Raw genomic sequence first — 19,691 nt, forward strand, 5'->3', positions numbered from 1 at the left:
TTAATATTGTACATCCAGAGTCAACTGTGTGAGTGCTCACATGTCACAATGGCTGGCTCCTAACCTGACAGTATCAAGATGGCGTTGTCATGGGCCCGGAGACGAGGTGAGAAGCAGAGTGTGTGAGAGGTAGAGTGTATCGTCAGTCAGACAGTGCATTATCCAGCTGTTCTGTGGCTGTCTACCTTTTTCTGTGGCGGGGTAATGGGAGTGTCACACACTAGCAGACAGTTGGAGTCTCACTATTCAGCTGAGAGGCCACATCCATATACACTGCCTGCTAACTGACTGCCAACACTGCCGAGGCTGTCCTGTCTGCCCCACAATGACTGTCAGTGGCAACCTGGGGGCTGGCTGGCTTGACTGTCAGCGACTGGTCACAAAGCATTTACCTGCTGACAGAATTGCAATTAGTCCAGGGAATGTTGTTACTGGGAGAAAGAAAAAGCGAGACAGAGAGGGAGGCGGGAGAGGGGGGAGGCAGGAGGGACAGGTATAGGAAGAGAGGGAGGGGATGGGGCGGATAGATGGAGAGTGAGAGGTGGGTAGATAAAGAGGAGAGAGGGTGTGTTTCGGGGTGGTGGGGAAGACACATGAAGACAGCAGCAATGGAGAGTGAGAGGTGAGTAGATAGAGGAAGGTAAAAGAGGATTGTGAGGAGCGGACAGGTTTGATCTACGAAGCACCCAGTGTGTGTGTGTGTGTGTGTGTGTGTGTGTGTGTGTGTGTGTGTGACGAAGATTGGCTCGTAGCATCATATCAGGGGACTGTCTGTCAGTGTCCTGGGTTAACTTGCATTTACTTAAGCAACACAAACCTAATGAACCTCCCAAGTCATATCATCCCATCACACACACAGACACTAGAAAATGCCAATGACCTCCTGGAAGAACTGGAACAAGCAAGATAGAGGGTAAACAGATCCCAAAAAAAACCAAACTTTACAGGAGAGACATCTGCACACTGTAATAGAAGCTGAAGAGGGCGGTGGCAGGTGTGGTTAACCATCTGAACCACTTGGTGATAAAACAATTGACAATAAATTAAATACAAAAATGCATAGAAAAAGTTCATAGGGAAAGAAAAACGTCAAAGCTATTGTATAAAACATCAAACATATCTCAATTGTTAAAAACATAAAGATTCTTTATATCAAATGCACAATTAAAAATTACTGGGAGCTTTTCATACAGTGTTCAAATCTTCTGCCTGATTCTCTTTTGGAAAAAGGGGCCATAGTGTCTGGATGAAAGGAAGCTTGTCTTTTAAGGTGTCACCTTTTTTCAGCACCATGGACAGCTCTGTACGTCTTGTCTATCTGTCGCTTACATTTCAACAAATCCACATTTTCTCAGCAGAGTTTTGCACTGAGGGAATCGACGACGGCCAGTCCTCCAGAGTCACACTGCTACATAACACACTGCGACCTCGCACAAAGCCAGCGCCGCTCCGCTTTCTCTCAAACTCTGGAACTCATCACCATCCACTAATGACCTCTCTCCCTTTCTCTGCAAGCTAGTAACGCTCCCCTCCCACCTTTCACTCTCCATCTCTCTCACACTCTTTGTGTGTGTGCTCTCTGCCTGATAAGAGAGTGGCAGGGGCTCCTCCCTGGCCCCTAAGGGAGAGACGGAGCGTGACCGAAACTGTAGTCCCAAACCAAACACAAGTGGAAATTGGTCTATGGGCCAGGATCAATAGTGAATTAGCCAGTACGGTGGTTCTATGGAGGGCTGCTCAGCTCTGATCTGATGATCCATAAGAAAAGGCCGCGAGTGGAGACTTGAGACAAGCACAGAGGCAAAGAGGACCTCAGGGTTGTAACGGTGGCATCCGCTATCCAGTGGTGACCTACTCAGACTGAAATGCCTCCTAAAGAAGCTTTGTAGGTAGAGCATGACAACTGGACTCCCAAGAACAGCAAAAGTCGTTTCAGCAAATCTCTAATAATGATATTTACATTCCAATGTCAAAGACCTCTAATGGTCACAGACAGTGTGACTATTATCTGTTGAAAGCAAGGGTTAACTATACAACCACAAAGTCCAGGTATAAAGGAGGTTAGAATGAATGGGTCAACAAAATGTTGAACTTTACACAGGGGATCACCATTTGCATCCCATTTCTTACTGACCTTTCCCAGAATCTAACCAAACCTTAAAGGTGTACTACCTTTACCTTATTTTCAACCACAGCACTGTCACATCATTTGTGATTTAGTATTGAACTTTGGGGTACTTGTGAGAGGCATTCGAAAAAGAAAAGTCAAAATTAAAGCAGTGGAGGGTGAGATATTCTGACTTTTAGTCCCTGTTATGGGTCTAGCTCCAACAATGCTAAATCCTACACTTCCCAGTTTGTATCACAGATTGCTCCCGGTGACTTATAAATGTAGGTGGGTATCTCAATTTAGTGGAGTTTCCTTTCAGATAAACAACAGAAGAAGAAGAAGAAGAAATGTTGATATTAAAACAGAAAAATCTAAATGAAATCTCTGAGGTGCAGCGTTTTGTCTCTGAAGGTCATATACCATAAGCCCTCTGAGGCCACGGTCATGTCCAGGGACGTGCTGTGTCGCCTGGTGCCGACATGCTCTTTGTGGTGCAGGTGTGAGTGCTCTACTAAACTAACCCTACTGTTCATCACTGCCTGCCCTGATCCCAAAGGTGTGTGTATGTGTGTGTGTGTGTGTGTGTGTGTGTGTGTGTGTGCATGTGTGTCTGTCTGGTGATTAATGACCAGCAGGGCCTGATGGATTGTCCTGATCACAGAAGGGACACCATGTTGAGGAGACACACACGCACTAAGTGGGGATATAGGCTGCTGTCCAACACACATACACATATGCAAATATATGCACACACACACACACACACACACACAAACATACATATACAGACGTGTAAGCACATACATGGCACATGCAGTCACACACACTGTCAACCCAGCTACACACACACTTAACCTCTATCAGTCCATTACATCAGGAAGAGTCATCTCAAGCACATCTTTCCATCTGCTGCCCCATGCACCTACACACACACACTCTCAAACACACACTCACACATTCACTCAACCTCCAGCACCTGGTCCGGCTGACAGAGTGGAGAAGTTTCCAGAGGTGAATATGTGACCCCAGTAGGCAGACACCATCATCATCTCATCTCTCTCTTGAAGCTTGTGATGTGATCATGAGATGAGCGGTATCTCTGCAGCTGCGGGTGAGACACAGGCAAACACACACACACACACACACACAAAATCAAGGTGGCTTCTTCCCTCAGGCCTCTGCAGGGAACACATGTAACAATGCACTTCATGTTGCCTCGTTGTTATGGGTGTTTCTTTGCCTGGCGGAGTGGGTTATTGTGACCGGAATCCACTTTGTGACGCTAACCGTTTGACTGAGTTCTTAAGGTGATTTACATTGATAGAGTACGGCTTTCTGGGGTCCAATGAATTTGGAATATCCCATTTTGCAACACAAACACATGCAAAGGTAAGGCCACGTACACACACATGCACATTCTCCCCCCAAGTAGTCTGATAAGGTTGTCTTATCAGAAAGAAACGGGAGGGAGGAAGAGAGGGGGGTAGCTGTGTGATAATGGCTTTCACCAAATCCCTCCTCTGTCACAGATTAAAATGCCTGCTTGGAGAGCATTAGCAATCTTTCTTTTCATCTGTCTCCTCTTTTTTTCCCCTCTGTCGGCGAGTGCCATCGGATTTCTGGGCCAATCTATTGTCACAGGCCTGCCACACATACAAGGAGAAGTCAACCTCAATCTGATAGGCCATTGTCTTATTCTCCCCATCGCTGATTCCTGCTCATGGTATTGATCGCAAAGCTGTCCCCCTCACATCTCATCACATCGCCCCGTGTGGGCAAGTGTGTTTCTGTGTGTGTCTTTGTGTCAGTCAGTCTGATGGAAGATGTGGTCAGTGTCCCATTGGAGGACTCTTCCCGTTGGGAGAAAATGGGCCAAATTAGAACTTTTCTGTAATTACACAGATCTATAGGCAGCTGGATCGCATGCTGGAGCCATGTAGAATTGAACCCAGTGGACTCCCACCTAATCCGGTCACTCCACGTATCAAGAGATCACAGAAGTGGGGAGAAGAAGCCACTCGAAACTAACTGTGACACAGCTCAGCCACCTTCCCAGTAACACCACCCCCCAATCTTCGCCTCCTCCTTCTCTTCACTCTTGCGCCTCCTCCACCATGCCTCACAGGCCCGTCTGTCACCCCTCTATAATTATGAGGAGTGAGAGTAATGTGTTGCAGTATGAATAGGATTGTCGGCCTGATTGTGATGTATAGGCTTTCATTACCATGTCCAGGCCTGTGCCCTTCGCCATGTAGGAAATCCTATTTAGGTCCTAATTTGGGAGCCTCCCCGACCGTCCCGCCTGATAGCAATCACACACAGTAATTGTGTGCTGGGGCAACTGACAAGAGTGGAGGCTCAGACATGGAGAGAGAGAAAGAAAGAAGGATAGGAGGAGGAGGGGGAGGAGGTCCTGACAATGATATATCTGCATAGTTTGGTACATTATTCAAGCCATCCTCGCAGAATATGTATGTTTTTGTGTATATCTACTTATTTTAAGGTGGTTTGTTAGCATGGGAATAATTTAGAGGCACTCAGAGTAAAACTGAAGATATTCACGTGTAAGATTTGCGATTTTTTTCACACAGAGAATTGGAGGGCTTCCCCCTTTCCCCTCTCTCATTCCACTTCAACAATGCTACATAGCTAATTGGAGAGAGAGATCATGCTAACTCGATAATTATGATTTATGAGACAATCTCTTGTGGATATCGCGCATTCTCCCCCTGATTCGATGACAACATGTAACCAGCCCTCTAGCAATCAATATTTGTACATTTTCCATGTCTAAGTTGTTAACTTTTTTAATATTTCATTAGTTCCCTTTTAGAGGGGAGTGATTCTCTGCACCAACATTTATGCAGATCTGACTCCACTTATAGGCTTGTAGATAATGAATGTCTAATTGACTCATTTAAATACTGTTTGCCTGCAGGAGGGCCTTTGCATTAAATGTTTGATTGCCCTCATATTAACTGTCATTAATCCCCTCTGCTCTTAATAAGGACTTTATGAGGCTTTCTTAAAACTTCTCGCCTACCTCACTATCCCTTTTGCATAATTAAGTAGAATATTCAAAAATATGGAAATGAAGGAGCTCTCAGGGTTTGACTGATGGTCTTTGTGCCACAGAACTCTAATTATAGGCAAACCTTTGCATTTTTTGTTCTGCACTGGGCCACGGTTCATTAGTGCGGGTCAGTGTGGGTCGATACAGTTAACTCCTCTGGTTAATGTCCAACTTGCACTTGCTTTTTACACAGCACCAGAGATGGGGAATGAGTCACATGACTTGCACTTGAGTCAGACTTGAGTCACAAATTTTATGACTTTATACTCAACTTGATTTTAAAAAAAAAAGATTGAGACTTTAAATTTGACTTAAACTCATGACCTCACTTAAACATGAGCCTTTTGACTTGAAAATACTGGATACCTTGATGAATGTGTGAGTGGTTTAAAGCTGAGTAGCAGCATACACCAGTGTATGAATGTGTGCGTGAATGAGTGAAAGTGACTCGTAGTGTGAAAGCGCTTCGAGTGGTCGACTGAATACAAGATACCAGCGTCCAATCAAGTTACAGGAGAGAACCATGAAGACCAAGCACCAATTGAAAAAAAAAATGATGCCAATGCCTATTACCGTGTTGTTAAAATGGCTTTACATTTGATGAAGACCGTAGTATGACTTGTTTAGGACTCAAGACTCAAAGTCTAAGACTTAGTACTTGACTTGGAACTTGACTCAGGACTTGTTTGTCTTGACTTGGGGCTTGATTGCAAAGACTTTAGACCTAACTTGGCGATAGTAGCTCAGCGTGGAAACCGAGGGGTTGCTGGTTCAAGTAAACAGTAAATGGACTGGACTGGCACTTGCATAGCGCTTTTTTAGTCATCCGAACACTCAGTGCTTTCACACTACATGTCACATCCATTCACACACACATTCATACACTAGTGGTTGAGGTTACCGTACAAGGGACCACCTGCTATTTAGTTTTTAAACATTCACACACAATCACATACCAATGGAAAAGCCGTTGGGAGCAATTTGGGGTTCAGTTTTTTTTCCCCAAGGATACTTTTACATGTGTACTAGAGGAGCCAGGATCTGATTGCAAACTGTCCAATTAGCGGACAACCCACTCTACCTCCTATCAGCCACAGCTGCCTGTAGGTCCCCGTGCAGACCAAGTATGGAGCGTGGACTGGTAGTGCCAGTTCACCAGAGCAAGGCAACAAACCCCCGACTGCTCAGGGCCCCTTTCCATGTCTGGTATTTTGGGACTGTTTCTTTGTAACAAGTACATAACAACTAGCATTGAAAAAGTATTTCCTCTACTTTGTGACTTGCAAAACTATGACTTGATCCGAGCACCGCACACAGCATTTGCTCAACCAGTAGAAGTTCTTTTACCTGTTGTGATTGCAGACACAAGGTGTGGCTCATTCTGGCACCACCAGTGTCCTTTAAAGAAAGATGTACGGCACAGAGCCAACTTTTGACAGCCATTACAAAGTGTCACAGCGCCAGAGTGGGTGAGAGACACAAACTTGCCTGTGTTTATAGCTTAACTGATCCTCTTATTCCTGCTACTCCTCCAGTCTCTCTGCTCTGCCCTAATCTCTCCGGGGGTCTTACTGGCCCAGGATGACAAATGGGAAGGAGAGGCCAGCCAAGCGTGGGCTCTGTGGAGAGGCTCAGGCCGGGGGTCTCACTAAGCCCCCTCAGCTCCGCCCTGGATCATCTCTGACATGGCCTGCACTAACCCCAAGGATGTAGAGGCCACACATATCACACACAAACCCAGGTATGTACACAGGGCATATATGGTTTCAAACATGTAAGCAGAGAAACACAAGAAGAGATAAACCTCTGATCAGTACACTACACCAGATTGATCTGTCTCATACACTTCTAGCTGCTACATTATATCACAAGCTCACGCACACCTGCACACAGTTGCTCCAACAATCCAGGACATGTATGCGAATGTCAGCCCAGAACTGGTGTCACCAGATAAAACCCAGCCAGCTCTATTTTAGTATACACAGTCCAGCTCAATAAGAGCATGTACTAAATGACTGCAATGTAATGAATGGCTGTGTGGCTGTACTCAGAGCTGTGACTCTGACAGCGCATGAGAATGTAATGCGTTGAAGCCCCCTTCTCTTCCTCCCTTCTCTCTCTCCGGCTCTATGCTCCTCTGCGCCCCACTGCCTCTCAGCCACGGGATCAGCTGCAGGCGCTAATGAAACGTCAGTCAGGTAATTGAGGCTCTGGTGGTGGCGGGCCAGCCAGGCAAGCAGTCAGCCTGTGTGGGTGATGACACCAGGACGCTAGCAGCTACAGGATCTCAGCAACCCCCTATGAAACATCACAGGGACTGCTCCAGGAGCCAGCAGGGTGGAAAACATTGCATTTATGCTGACATTTCCCCATGTCTTCCTGTTTGTGTTGGGGAAAAATTTGAGTGATGAGTGGTAAGGTGTGTACCGTCAACTCAACCAGAGATTGTTAACCAGCTTGCTGCTGGTGATGATGTTCTGCCAGTAGCCCCTGTGAAGGAGTCAGAGGTTAAAATCCTTTGTTATTGCACCCAAGAGTGATGTTACCATCCCTGCCATCCGCTGACCTGCTCAGCACCCCCAGTGAGTTATGGGTAATGTTTAATTCCCCTGCTGTGACAGCTGTGGAGCCGCATGGTAAATTGGATTTTTTTTCTTTGTTAAAATTGTGGTTGTGCAGGTAAAGAGAGGGACATCGGCTGCACTGATTTGCTGAGGTAACTCTGTCACATATTGTTTGGAGGCCTCTCTATCCCTCACTGACAAATCAAATCAAACCGGTTTGTTTCTGAGCGTTGATGCTAGAACACAGTGGAGCTGATCTGTCCGACCTGGTTTCGTTTATAGTCAGCATGCAATCACAGCGCTCACCTGGACAGACCACACTCCGCTCACCCCTGTGTGCCCTCCTTTCTTCATCATGTTAGCTCAGATAGAAAATAAAATAAAAGGCCAAATATACAGATACGCACACAAGCTGATGATCAAACCGGAACATGCATGCACCTGTGGTTTACTGCACTATTTTACAAGTCTTTGTGGTGTCTGTTACCTGATTTAGAAATCTTTCCTTATACATCTCAAAAATTAAAGCGGCACTAAACAAGTTTTTTTTACTCTCACAATGTATCAAATCACAGTGTGATATGTTAAAGGAGAAACGTGTGATAAACTAACAGAAGTATCACCCATCTCTGAAGTTCTCGTCTTTTTGCTCACTATCACCTGTCTCATCAATCTCCTTTGCAAGCGCAGCAGGCAGCTGTTAGTGTAAAAGCTTAAGCCCACAGTACACGACCTCCTCAGCATCAGACAGACCCAGCCCAAGCAATTCAACATAGTGGCCACTGGCCAAACTGTGGCGTAAAAAACTCTGGATTCAATTGTGTGAAGCCATCGAGCCCAAACACTTTTTCTTATAGACTTCCTTATTGTGAAGCAGACATCTGTAAATCAGTGGATAACCTTTTTGAGCATCACAACTCAAGCAAAATGACTTCTCTGACTATCAGGATTTTATCCATTTGGTCAGATGAAAGTCTAGAAGCGCTGCACGATTATATCATTTTTTCCCCATTCAAATGAGTGGAGGGCTAAACTGGAAGTTAGCTGCTTGGCCAGTGAAAGTCTCTAGCGTGCTTGCTCTATTGTTCCAAATATTTGCAAGACCTGGGTAATTTTATACCTGGGAAGTAAAACTGTGCTGGTGTCTTGGGGGCACTGAGCAACTTTCATAGAAATGAAAGGGTCCTTGCCTCCAATGCCGTATCCAGGTGTCTTTATACATCCATGAGACTGACACAGTCACAGGCTTGTTATGCAGCTCTTTAGCAGCTTAAGAGCAGGATACTTTTCTCAGGAGTTGGTAGAGACTAAAACATTGTTAAAATGACAGTAAATTGTGAGTTACATTCATGATATGGCCAGAAAACACAAGTCCAAATGCTAATTTTGCGTCGCTTCTGCTGAATGTGTTCATAAAGAACCTAAATCTCTTTCATCTAAATCCACCTGGTTTAGTGCACTGTATGACTGTGCAAGGAAATCTCTCCACCTAAAATAACTTGTAATATTTCGTCAGCATCCATTCCTTCTTTTCAAGGTAGGGCACCTTGAAAGACAACAACACCTGACCGGAGATGTTCCCGAGAGCAGCACAGTCCCAGAGAACAGGGAGTCTAGATTTAGTCCGCTCTACTCCACTCCACTCTCTTCTGCCTCCCCCGGGCTTTAATGTGGAGAGTGGACGGCGGGGTTAATGCCTAGCTGTAAGCACTGCTTAGTGCCAGTGATTGGGTTTGTGTTGCAGCAGGCCTTCCCCCACCAGCAAAGAATCCAGTGGAAATGAGTTCCACTGTCCAGCCCTGTGGGCGATTGTGATTTTCTCAACCTGCGGTTTCAACTCCCCTCCCTTTTGTTGCAGCTCGGTGTCCCAGAGGGCACAGGTGAATTTGATGTGGAACAATGATTAAAAGTTTTCTCCCTCAAGGTGACCTAAATAGGAGGAGGTGAAAGTCAAAGTGAGAAACATGGAGATGAGAGAAGGGCACGGAGGTGAAAGTCTGTTTTGGACATTTGTTATGGCCCATATAAGCAGCACTCAATCCTGAGCCTAGGAAGGAAATTATCCAGACGCTGTCCTTACACTTCTATTGCACTGTCCCTGCCTCTTTCCCTTGTAGTAATCAGTGATTGTATGTGACATGATGGGTATAAAGCAGTGTGCCACAGCAAGGAGGCATCGACAATCTAATCATTGTCACATCGGCGATTACCTCAAGGCGTGATGTATTTGAACAGGGTTCTATCACATCTGCTATTACCTGCCTCTTCCTGCCTTATGTCCCCTCAGTACAAATCTTTTCTCTTAACTGTGTGTTCAATCACCACCACCGGCATTGCCTTCTGGTGCGGCCGAGCGACCCCTCGACAGTGACGTATGCCAGCGATTAGCCTGGATACAGTTCAATTATGATAAACAGCCAGCGCACCTCTTAGGCCGTGATTAAAGCCTCAACCTGGCCTTGATAAAGAGATCCCATCTCAATGCCATCACAACCACATTATAAGACACTCCGCCGTGGTGTTCTGCCTCATGCTTTTCACATCAGTGTTGCAGAACGTACACTGTAGCCTGGATGGAGCTCATGGCAGATAGAGCAAGATGGGAGCTGCTGGGGGTCTTTATCATTCACACATGGCTGGTGATGCATCCCCTGCCCACCTATTTTCAATTTAGACTAGTATTTATTAATAACCTCCACTTTCTTGAAGCCTATCTTACCCGATACCTGCCATATAACTTAAGATGGGTTTAGATATTGAGAGACAGAGAGGGGAGAGAGAAGCCCCAGTTTTGATAAATGGATGAGCAGTGATGAAAAGAAGATATCAGAGGAGCATGAAAGGAGAGAGGGGAAGAGAGCAGAGCATTAATCCAACAGCAGGCTGCTGGAGAGGGGGAGAGAGAATGAGAGACAGAGAAAAAAGGGGGAGAGAGGGGAGGAGGAAGCAAAAGAAAGATAGCCTTTCGGCTGTGTTCTGTCAAGGGAGAAATTACACATTTACGGAGGTTTTTTCAAGCAACGACGGGTTCCATAGATCAAACCACTGGATTTATGAGCCAATTTTCAACATGAAATATAGACACAGAGAATCCATTTTACCCATGTTTACTTGCTTTCTCTCACTCTTTTCCTCTCTCTCTCAATCAAACGGCCTACAGTGCGCGGATGGGTTTACTCCTGTAACCTTAGAGAGCTTATTAGAGCTGTAGATGAAGGTGTTTTGATTGTGGTGAGGAGGCAGCATTTGGTGGATGTTGACGAGTGCTTTCCCCTATGACAGTTAAAAAGAAAGCTTCTGAAGTTGAACTAGGAATGTGCAGGATTAGGTGTCGGATGGATTAAGCATTGCTACCCTCACCGGTTGTCACCAGAAATACTTGTCGGATAAAGTTATTCTTAACATGATTATTAATTTATGTTATTACGCTCGCCCACTGAAAATGCTGTTGTAATAATCAGGCATGTTTCGTTATTTTCACAAAAGAATTTTCTGAAAAATAGTTCTCAGGAAATGCTATTTGTGAACTTTTATTCAGTGAGTTGTCATTTTTGGTAGGAAAATGTGCAATGTTCATAATGCACTATGCAAAGTGTCTCACCTTTCAACAGCAATTAAAATACAACTGGGTTATTGAGAGCGGTAATTAAGGATTTTTCTAATATATATTATATTCCTTTTTTTTTGCTTTCACTTGCTAAAACTTACGTTTAAATGTCGGGGAAATTAGTGTTTAGGAACATTCCAAATCAAGACTTTTACAAGGGTAGTTTAAGAAAAAGGTTTTGCTATTTCTTTGGCTTTTGAGTAAATTATTTCTTTTTCCAGATCAACCAAATCTCACTTTAATTTACTGTTAAGATGATTCATTGAAATCTCCATTTGTAATCCTACAGCCGTGACAAGTGACCACTGAATGGTTTTAGGTTATAGACTGAGATGTGATAAGAAACATAAAACAACTGCAGTTTGAAGTAATTTGGAGTTTGTATGCAGATTCCAGTACCTGAAGTACTTGAATTTTGCAAAATATACATCTTTATATTTATATAAATACACACAGTAAGGTACCTAGATCTAAGCACTCTCCTCTTCTGGGCAAACGTACTTAAAATTTGCATAGAAATTAATGTCTAAGTAGGCTAAACGGCATAATTGACATGCAATTAGCAATATTATGGGGAGGGAACCTAATGAAGTTTCAGTGGCTGTGCCAGCCAGAGAATGATCACTGCTTAATTATCATATTAATGAAGTCATTAGTTGTCACTTAACTTAGATGACAGGTAAGGTAAGAATGTCGTGATCCTACAATTTCCCCGGCAAATGTGTATATTCAACACTAATTACCTCCAAGTTAAGATCTCATCAGAGATAGAGCAACGGACGTCTGAAATTTGAAAGGGATCGACATGGCATAGACATGCATAACACGCAGGAAGAAAAAAAAAACAATGAGGTTTATTGAATCATTGACTAAAGCGGCTTCAAGGTCACCTGAGGACAAACAACACAAATCAGCCCCACGAGCTCAACATAAAGCACGGGCAGCAGATGGAACCGTCGATGAGAGAGCGAGGCGCACTCCGGGTCGAGAGGGAGCTACGGGGGGGGGGGTTACTAAAGGCTAACACAAAAACACATTTCCAGTAAACACTATGGCATGATTAGGCTACAAAAAAACCTCAGATGGGTCAAATGAGCATTGCGGCTCGAGGTCCTCCCACTCCCAGAGTCTCTTCTTTCATTCCAATTCATTCCAATTACCCAGTCATTCCCACCTTCCTCCCCATGTCCCGATTAGCTCAGACTGGCAATTTACAGTTGATCTTGCCTCATCTAAGTCTGAGCAATGGTGGAGGCAGCGAGACGAGCAGTAATGGAATGAAATGTCACTCAGTTGTTGCCTTTGTCACAAAGATGCTGGGCAGGCCAGACGGGGAGGGCTCGGAGACGTCTCGTTGGTCGGTGAAAAGTTGTTTGTGTATATGTGTGTAGTCAGTGGTGCTTCTACATAAATGGACAGAATTGTGGTGTCCTGCTCCCCTGTGTCCCCGATGTCCAACCATTAAACTTGTGGGCGTCTCCACTGTGACCAGAGTAACTTACACGGTACCTTGTCCTCCACCGTGTACCAGCTGGTGTTCTCGTCCTCATCAAGGCTTCTTCACCTTTTTCACTGAAGACGAGCTGGATGCCGACTCTCTCCGTTTGCGCTGCAACGTGACACACAAAAAAGTCAAATCGGGGTCAGTTTGAAATCGCCAGTTCTTGATGCCCTGCTGTACTTGAAATTGCTGACATCACGTAGGCCTGTCACAACAATTACATTATCTACTTGTTATATGATATATGAAAATGACTTCAGCTTTTTGCTGACCTTTATTTTGCTCATATTGTTTACATGCTTGTTTGTTTACTAAGAATGCCACCAATATTTCAGTCGACATAATGCCAGAAAAAACAGCAGGATTTTCCTGACCATTATAAGACTTGGGCACAGCAATTCTCCTTTTTTACTCTCCACTCTTGCTTACTTGTGCAAATCTAAAGAAATAAAGCATTTGATGAAAACACAGCATAGCATAACAGTAGCCTACAGCAGCACTTTTGGAGTGAAGGGGCAAAGCCCTCATCGTTTGCCAACCCCTGGCAATGAGCCAAAAAGTCCACTGTTTGTAATTTTTCCCTCCAACAACTTTATCTTCTACTCCGTAAATCCACCAGCAAACCACCCAGCCCTCCCACACAGGAACACAACCTCGCCATGAACTCCTGAGGCTGCTTGATAAGAAGCTGATCATTTCATTCAGGTGTGTTAAAGCAGGGAGAGATTTAAAGCATGCAGAACCAGTGGTACTGGAACAGAAGTTTGGGAGACGGTGCTCTAGTTCAAAGACAAGGACTGAATCCCTAACTGGGTTCCCACTTGACTGTGCCAAATGACGACTGGGTTACAGAAAGACAACATCTGCTATTAGCAACAGGCTGATGTTGGCCATCATCACGAAAATAAGCAATTTTATATTAATGTGTCATAAGCATTCAATAATTTTAAATGATAAAAATATCTCATAGATAAAGATAAAATCTATCTATAAATCTAAATTCTTCAAACACAAGTGCCTTAACTTCCTAACAATTTTATATTACATTAATTAGACACATATAGATACTTCGATTCATTACTTTCAAATGTATGTTCAATGTCTTATTTTGGCCACTGTGCTGTTATACGTTCATTCTATGCATCGATACACAGCAAAAACTTGCTTTTTTATCTGTGAATCTCGTCTTAAGACTTGACTTGATCTCTACAAGACTTTAGATTTGACCAGGACTTGGGCCAAAATACTTAAAAACAGCTCTATTCGAAAGGTATCTTCACCCAGTTCTTGGCGGTGATTTGGAAGAGTTTGGGTCTATGCTGTGCAGACTTACTGAATTGGGGGTAAGTGGTGCTCCTACAACATCAATGATTTGCTCCTTGGCTTCCACCTTAATGTCGTCTGCACTGGGCCAGGATGGAGCTTCACCTCCGGGGGTGGATGCTGTATTGCTGTTGGAGGCATTGAGCTCTCCACCCTGTGTTGCGACGGCTGGTAAGGACCCTGTGATTCCACTTAACCCGCCTCCACTGCCGGCCTTCAGCAGGGCTTCATAACGATGACGCAACATCTGTTGTTCGTATTCACAATTGCTGTGAGCCTGTTTCAGCTCATAGAGCAGCACCAGGTCACTACGCAGCTCATTGAACATCTGAACAATCTCCTCTGTGGGCATGGGGTTAAGATCTGGATCCAAGAAAAGACACAAATGAAAGATGAATGAAAATAAAATGTAAGAGTTTTGATTAAAACCCAACAAAACGTGTTTACAGTTGTGAGGTTATTATGGTAAGTAGAAGAAGATGGTGAAACTGTGTAAGTATGATTTTTCGCACAAAGTACAATACTGGGCTTTTGATTCCCAACGCAACTTAGATAGTGTAGATAGCTGAAACCTCGCTAGTCAGTCATGTCCAGCAGATAGCTAGTATCCTTGGTATGGTTCATGCAAATAAGAAGCAAAATCTTTCAATGTCATCACACATCTGAGATGCAGCATGCAGGCATTGTGTCCAAGAGGTGTCCAAATTACTGTTGTTGAACCATATTGTCCTGTTTTCTATTTTTATACATTTAAAAAATAAGAATATCCTTAAAGTGCTTGTTATTCAACATAGATTAAAAACTCATATAAAATATATTTTTTTTATTTTCTCATCTGTAATCATAACCAGGAAACCAAAAACCAAGATAACTAAATACCAAGTTAAGGATTCTTAGGGTTCTTTAGTCTGTTGCAAAATATAAAACTTTGAAATGTTAGCAGATTGCTGATATTCATCTACACTTACCCACTCCTTGTTCTAGTAGGATCTGCTCAATGGCCTTGATCTTCTTCTGGCCTACCGAGCTTGGCAGTTTCATCTGAATCACACACACACACACACACACACACACACACACACACGCACACGCACACGCACACGCACACAGACACAGACACAGACACACAGACACATACGCGCCAGGGGCATTAGGATAAACAGCTCCACCTCGGGGCTTTTAATTCGTATGAAATGCACTTCAGCGGGCCAGATCAAAATGTCTTTATCCACTGAACTCTGTCTGACTGATTAGCTAGAGGGGTACTCCACTCCTTTTGCTGTGCTAATGCATTTTCCATAGAGAGCGGCAGCTCCTCATCAGTCTTGAAGATGAATAAGAGTTCCCTTGCTAGGTCTTACAGATATTAGGAAGTCAGTAACAGGATTAATCATCACGGTGCTAATGAGAGATAGCCAGCTGAAGTCAGACACTCTGGTTTCTCACATACATCAACCGCAGGGTCAAGCTTCACTAAAATTGTTTTGATATTAATAGTGGTTCAAGCACAACTTTATTGATGAAGTAATGTCTGCAAAGTACGGAGAAGTAAAAGTTCTTAATATGAAGGTATCAGATGATTTCTGACTACTGTAATTTGAGGTTTGCTGTTTCTTTTAGATTGGCGTTTGAAGGTCCTCACTGCTAATCGAGAGCAAAGAGAAGTTTTAAGTTACAGATGCACTTCGGAATACTCTTTTTGTAGTTTCAATACCACAGAAGGATCCAGCTATACTCACCCTCTGACTGCGCAGTGTGACTCCCGCCGATTTAAAGTCAGGGAACTTGATGCCTGCTGTCTCTGGCACAGCCTAAAGAAAAGGAAGTCATTGATAAGAGACAAGATTTGGCACAAACTGAGATGCAACAGCTCCTTCCGTTTCATTAAGACACAACTGTTCCATCGAAATAACATAAAATGATGAATACAAAATATTAAGACTGAGCCAAACCTGCATTATTCCAGTGTACTACTGCTTTGAAAAAGCACTATCGTGAAGTTGACAGCTGTGCCATCTTTCATGTGTCATCGTTTTTTTGCCTCTAATGATGCTTTAATTTGCTGGTAAACGTTTCTTAGATACAAACAACTGACTTCTGTTTGCTTTGCTGCGTTGGTATCAGTGCACATCATACCGGTTTTTCTGTTTCTCGTTTTTGTGGAAGCTTCTTTTTGGAAACTCTCTTTTCAGCTCGTCTTAACTCTGTGGTTGTGTCAGCAGCTTTAATGAGTTTCTGCAGATCCTGGGCCTTCTTCTCACGCTCCTTCTTTCTAGTCTCGATCTTCCTCAGCTCCTGAATAAGATATTCCTCTTCTGCCACCTGCAGGAAAAACAAGGGAAGTGCGATTTTAATAGTCAACAGGCCTGTTTTATTGTTTGACACCCCCCCTCCCCACACATACACACACATACACAAAAGGCATAACTGCATTAATAACGCTAACATGCAAGTTATGAAAGCTTAACAACAGCACAAGAATCCAAATCCAACTGGAAAAATTACAAACCTGTTCAGGTGTGCGATTGAAGAGTTTGTCCAGTTGTTCTTTACGGCGCCTTTCATGGCCCGCATCAAAGATGTAGATCTTGGGCTCTGTCCCTGAAGCTGCACGGACCTTGGTCAGCTTACCACAAATACTATAATACCGTTCTTTAAGGTCCTCCACAGAACGTTTCTAAAAGCAGAAACATGTGGTTTAACTCATATCATGAAGATTTTTGCAATGCACCACCCTTTGAGTATTGTAGATGAGTGAAAGAGTAATTACTCTGTATTGTTGGTGGTCGTAACGGTCGTGGACAACAACAAAGCGCAGGTCAAAGCGCTTGCAGAGGTCAAACAGGTGGTCCGTCTCTGCTTTAGTCCAGCCATCGTCATGGAGATGTATCTGATACTCCTGCTCAGAGTACACGGGTACCTGCACTGTCTGTAAAGGCCGGCAGCAGAAAAGAAAGAACTGGAATCAGGATCAGTAAGTGAAAGAATAAATAATAGTATGAGTTTGAAAAGGAGAGGTCAACAGAGGACTGGTAGTTATGAAAATCTATTGTTTATGTTTGCACTGAATAAGTAGTTTGACTTAAGAGGAGACGGTAGTCGTCCCTACCTTGTTAAAGCGAGCAAAAGGGTAGTCCTTGCCCTCCTCTGCCACGCGTCTCCAGTGATGGAATATAGCCCCATCCCTGCGAGCCGGATTGGTGAAAGGCATCCACTTCCAGGGACGCACCTTTTTACAGCCAAGCTTGGCTTTAACTGTCCTGTAGCCCTGAGTGGTATCACTAGGCAGCAAAGGGGGTGCATCTCTGAGGATTGACAGGAAGGACAAACCTCAATTAAAGCAAAACATCAAACCAGCTCAATTAAGATATTCAGCACATACAACAAGGGAACATAAAAAAGCACCTCTGCACTGTGTCAACAGTGTCAGCAAGCCCAAAAGCAGTGATATACAATAGAAAGTAAAGTGTTAGCCTCGAAATTTAAAGGCATTTCACATTAGAAGCTGAAAAATAATGGCAACTATTTTCATTTTTTTTCTTTCTTCCTTTTCCTTTATCAAAGAGATGGGGTAAAAAAAAACTATCCACTTATCATTTTCATCCCAATTCCTTCCTCATGCCACCTACCAGCTTTAAGAATAAGTAAGTAAAGCAGATATAACACACAGGACTTTAATTGTTCCAATATATTTATCAGAGACAAATTCAGAAGGAGCCCATACTTTTTATCTGAATAAAGAAGAGCGTAGACCTCTCGGTGCATTCCTTCTGGTCTCTTGAAGGTCAGTGTTTCTGTGGTCTTCTTGCTTTTTTTCTGAGACAGGTGATGAAAAAAATTGATTATTTATCTCAAGAAAAACGGTAACACTCTCAGGCGAATAACAGCGACACAATCTCAATTTCTTGCTGTGGAAAGGGCATGTTTTGTGTTTTTGAGTCCCACAGCGTGTCCAAGTCTTTAAATGTTGGTTCAAATGTTGGGAAATAACACGTATAACTTATGAATACAATAGTAAAAATGATAGCAGTTATCGGAATATTAGCTCTCACCTTGTCTGAGTTGATGAGATCTTTCTTGCTGATGGGACCATCATTATCTCCCCCAGCCAACTCCAGGATATCCCTAACATCAGCACCAGTAGCCATGACTTAATATGTTGTGAATTAACGCTTTTCACACACTGTCGGACGTAAATACTGTTCATTCATTCACGGACGCTCATTCAGGGAAGCGATACGTTAGCCAACGCTCCTAGCTAAAGGCTAACGCTAACACTGTCATTTTTAATATAACGTACCGTTGACTTTACACAGAGCCGTAAACTGCCGAGTAACGACTATGTAATAAGTTTTAGTAATGTTACCCCGAAAGTTTCAACAATACGCGAAAGCCTTACAGCCACTTATTACGAATATGCACAAGCTATTGTTACAGTTACGACAGGAGAATGGCTAGCAACTACATCGACAACTACTTCCGTTCCCGCTGATGTCGCTGTGGTCACTTCTATGATCGACTGTCGCCTCCGTCAGGTCTGGTGGTGCAACTGCAGCTTCCACCTCAGCTTTTATTCCCCAAAACAAATCGCTAGGTTTAAAATCATGGATCTATTATTAATGTACATTAAGAGGGACTGAAAAAAAAATTAGGGTATATTTAATGTATTTGAAATAACTGAAATAACTTCAAATTAGTTATAAATAGTACTATATTTAAAAACACATGAATAGAACAATGCTTGAAGTTAACATTTGAATTCATAGACCATCACACTGAGTTGACAAGATAAGATAAGATAAGATAAGATAAGATAAGATAAGATAAGATAAGATAAGATAAGATAAGATAAGATAAGATAAGATAAGATAAGATAAGATAAGATAAGATAAGATAAGATAAGATAAGATAAGATAAGATAATCCTTTATTAGTCCCACAGTGGGGAAATTTGGAGTGTTACAGCAGCTATAAGGTACAGGATAAAAAGAACAATATAATAGTAAAAAATAGTAAAAAAAATAAAAATAAATAAAAAAAAATAAATAAGAAATTAATAATAATAATAATAATAACAAATATTTTTAAAAAATACACACTATTAGTAATTGTTGGTAAGAAAGGCGGGTAGCATGGCAAAGGAAGTATAATAAAATCATGTTTAACGGGTGGGACACACAAGTTCATAAAACATTTTGTTTGTTTTTTTTACCAAAATTATATCCAAAATTATCAGAACAGACAACAAATGTCACCCTCAACACACAGTACATAGTACTGCAGATACATTAATATTGAAACTTTTTCACCAGAGGGCCATAGGCTCAATCCCTCTGGTGCCATCTTATTCAGCATCGAGGATTTAAAAGTATATGCACACTAATTACATGTGTTACGACTGATCAGAGATGGATTCATCATCCTCAAAGAAACCCCAAAACCAACCAGACGATGTCCCAATTGGCCAAGCAGTGGCTGAAATACTGTCAGTATATGTGGTTATGCACATTTATA

At 43.0% G+C, this 19,691-nt stretch overlaps 1 protein-coding gene across 1 annotated transcript; it reads right to left on the reverse strand.

Annotated features, from left to right (window-relative positions):
• Nucleotides 1-12,188: 12,188 nt before the first annotated feature.
• On the reverse strand, nt 12,189-18,679 carry dmap1 (DNA methyltransferase 1 associated protein 1). The gene is made up of 10 exons (XM_042515193.2): nt 18,231-18,679; nt 17,903-17,994; nt 17,288-17,483; nt 16,949-17,107; nt 16,688-16,855; nt 16,315-16,500; nt 15,918-15,989; nt 15,147-15,219; nt 14,189-14,541; nt 12,189-12,963 (listed from the first exon to the last, which is right to left on the reverse strand). The coding sequence occupies exons 1-10, from the start codon at nt 18,324-18,326 to the stop codon at nt 12,904-12,906; spliced, it is 1,455 nt and encodes a 484-aa protein (XP_042371127.2). The 5' UTR covers nt 18,327-18,679; the 3' UTR covers nt 12,189-12,903.
• Between the last annotated feature and the right edge of the window lie 1,012 nt (nt 18,680-19,691).

Source organism: Plectropomus leopardus, chromosome 5 (assembly GCF_026936395.1).
Source record: "Plectropomus leopardus strain MGB_pleo_1.0 chromosome 5, ASM2693639v1, whole genome shotgun sequence".
NCBI lineage: Eukaryota > Metazoa > Chordata > Actinopteri > Perciformes > Serranidae > Plectropomus > Plectropomus leopardus.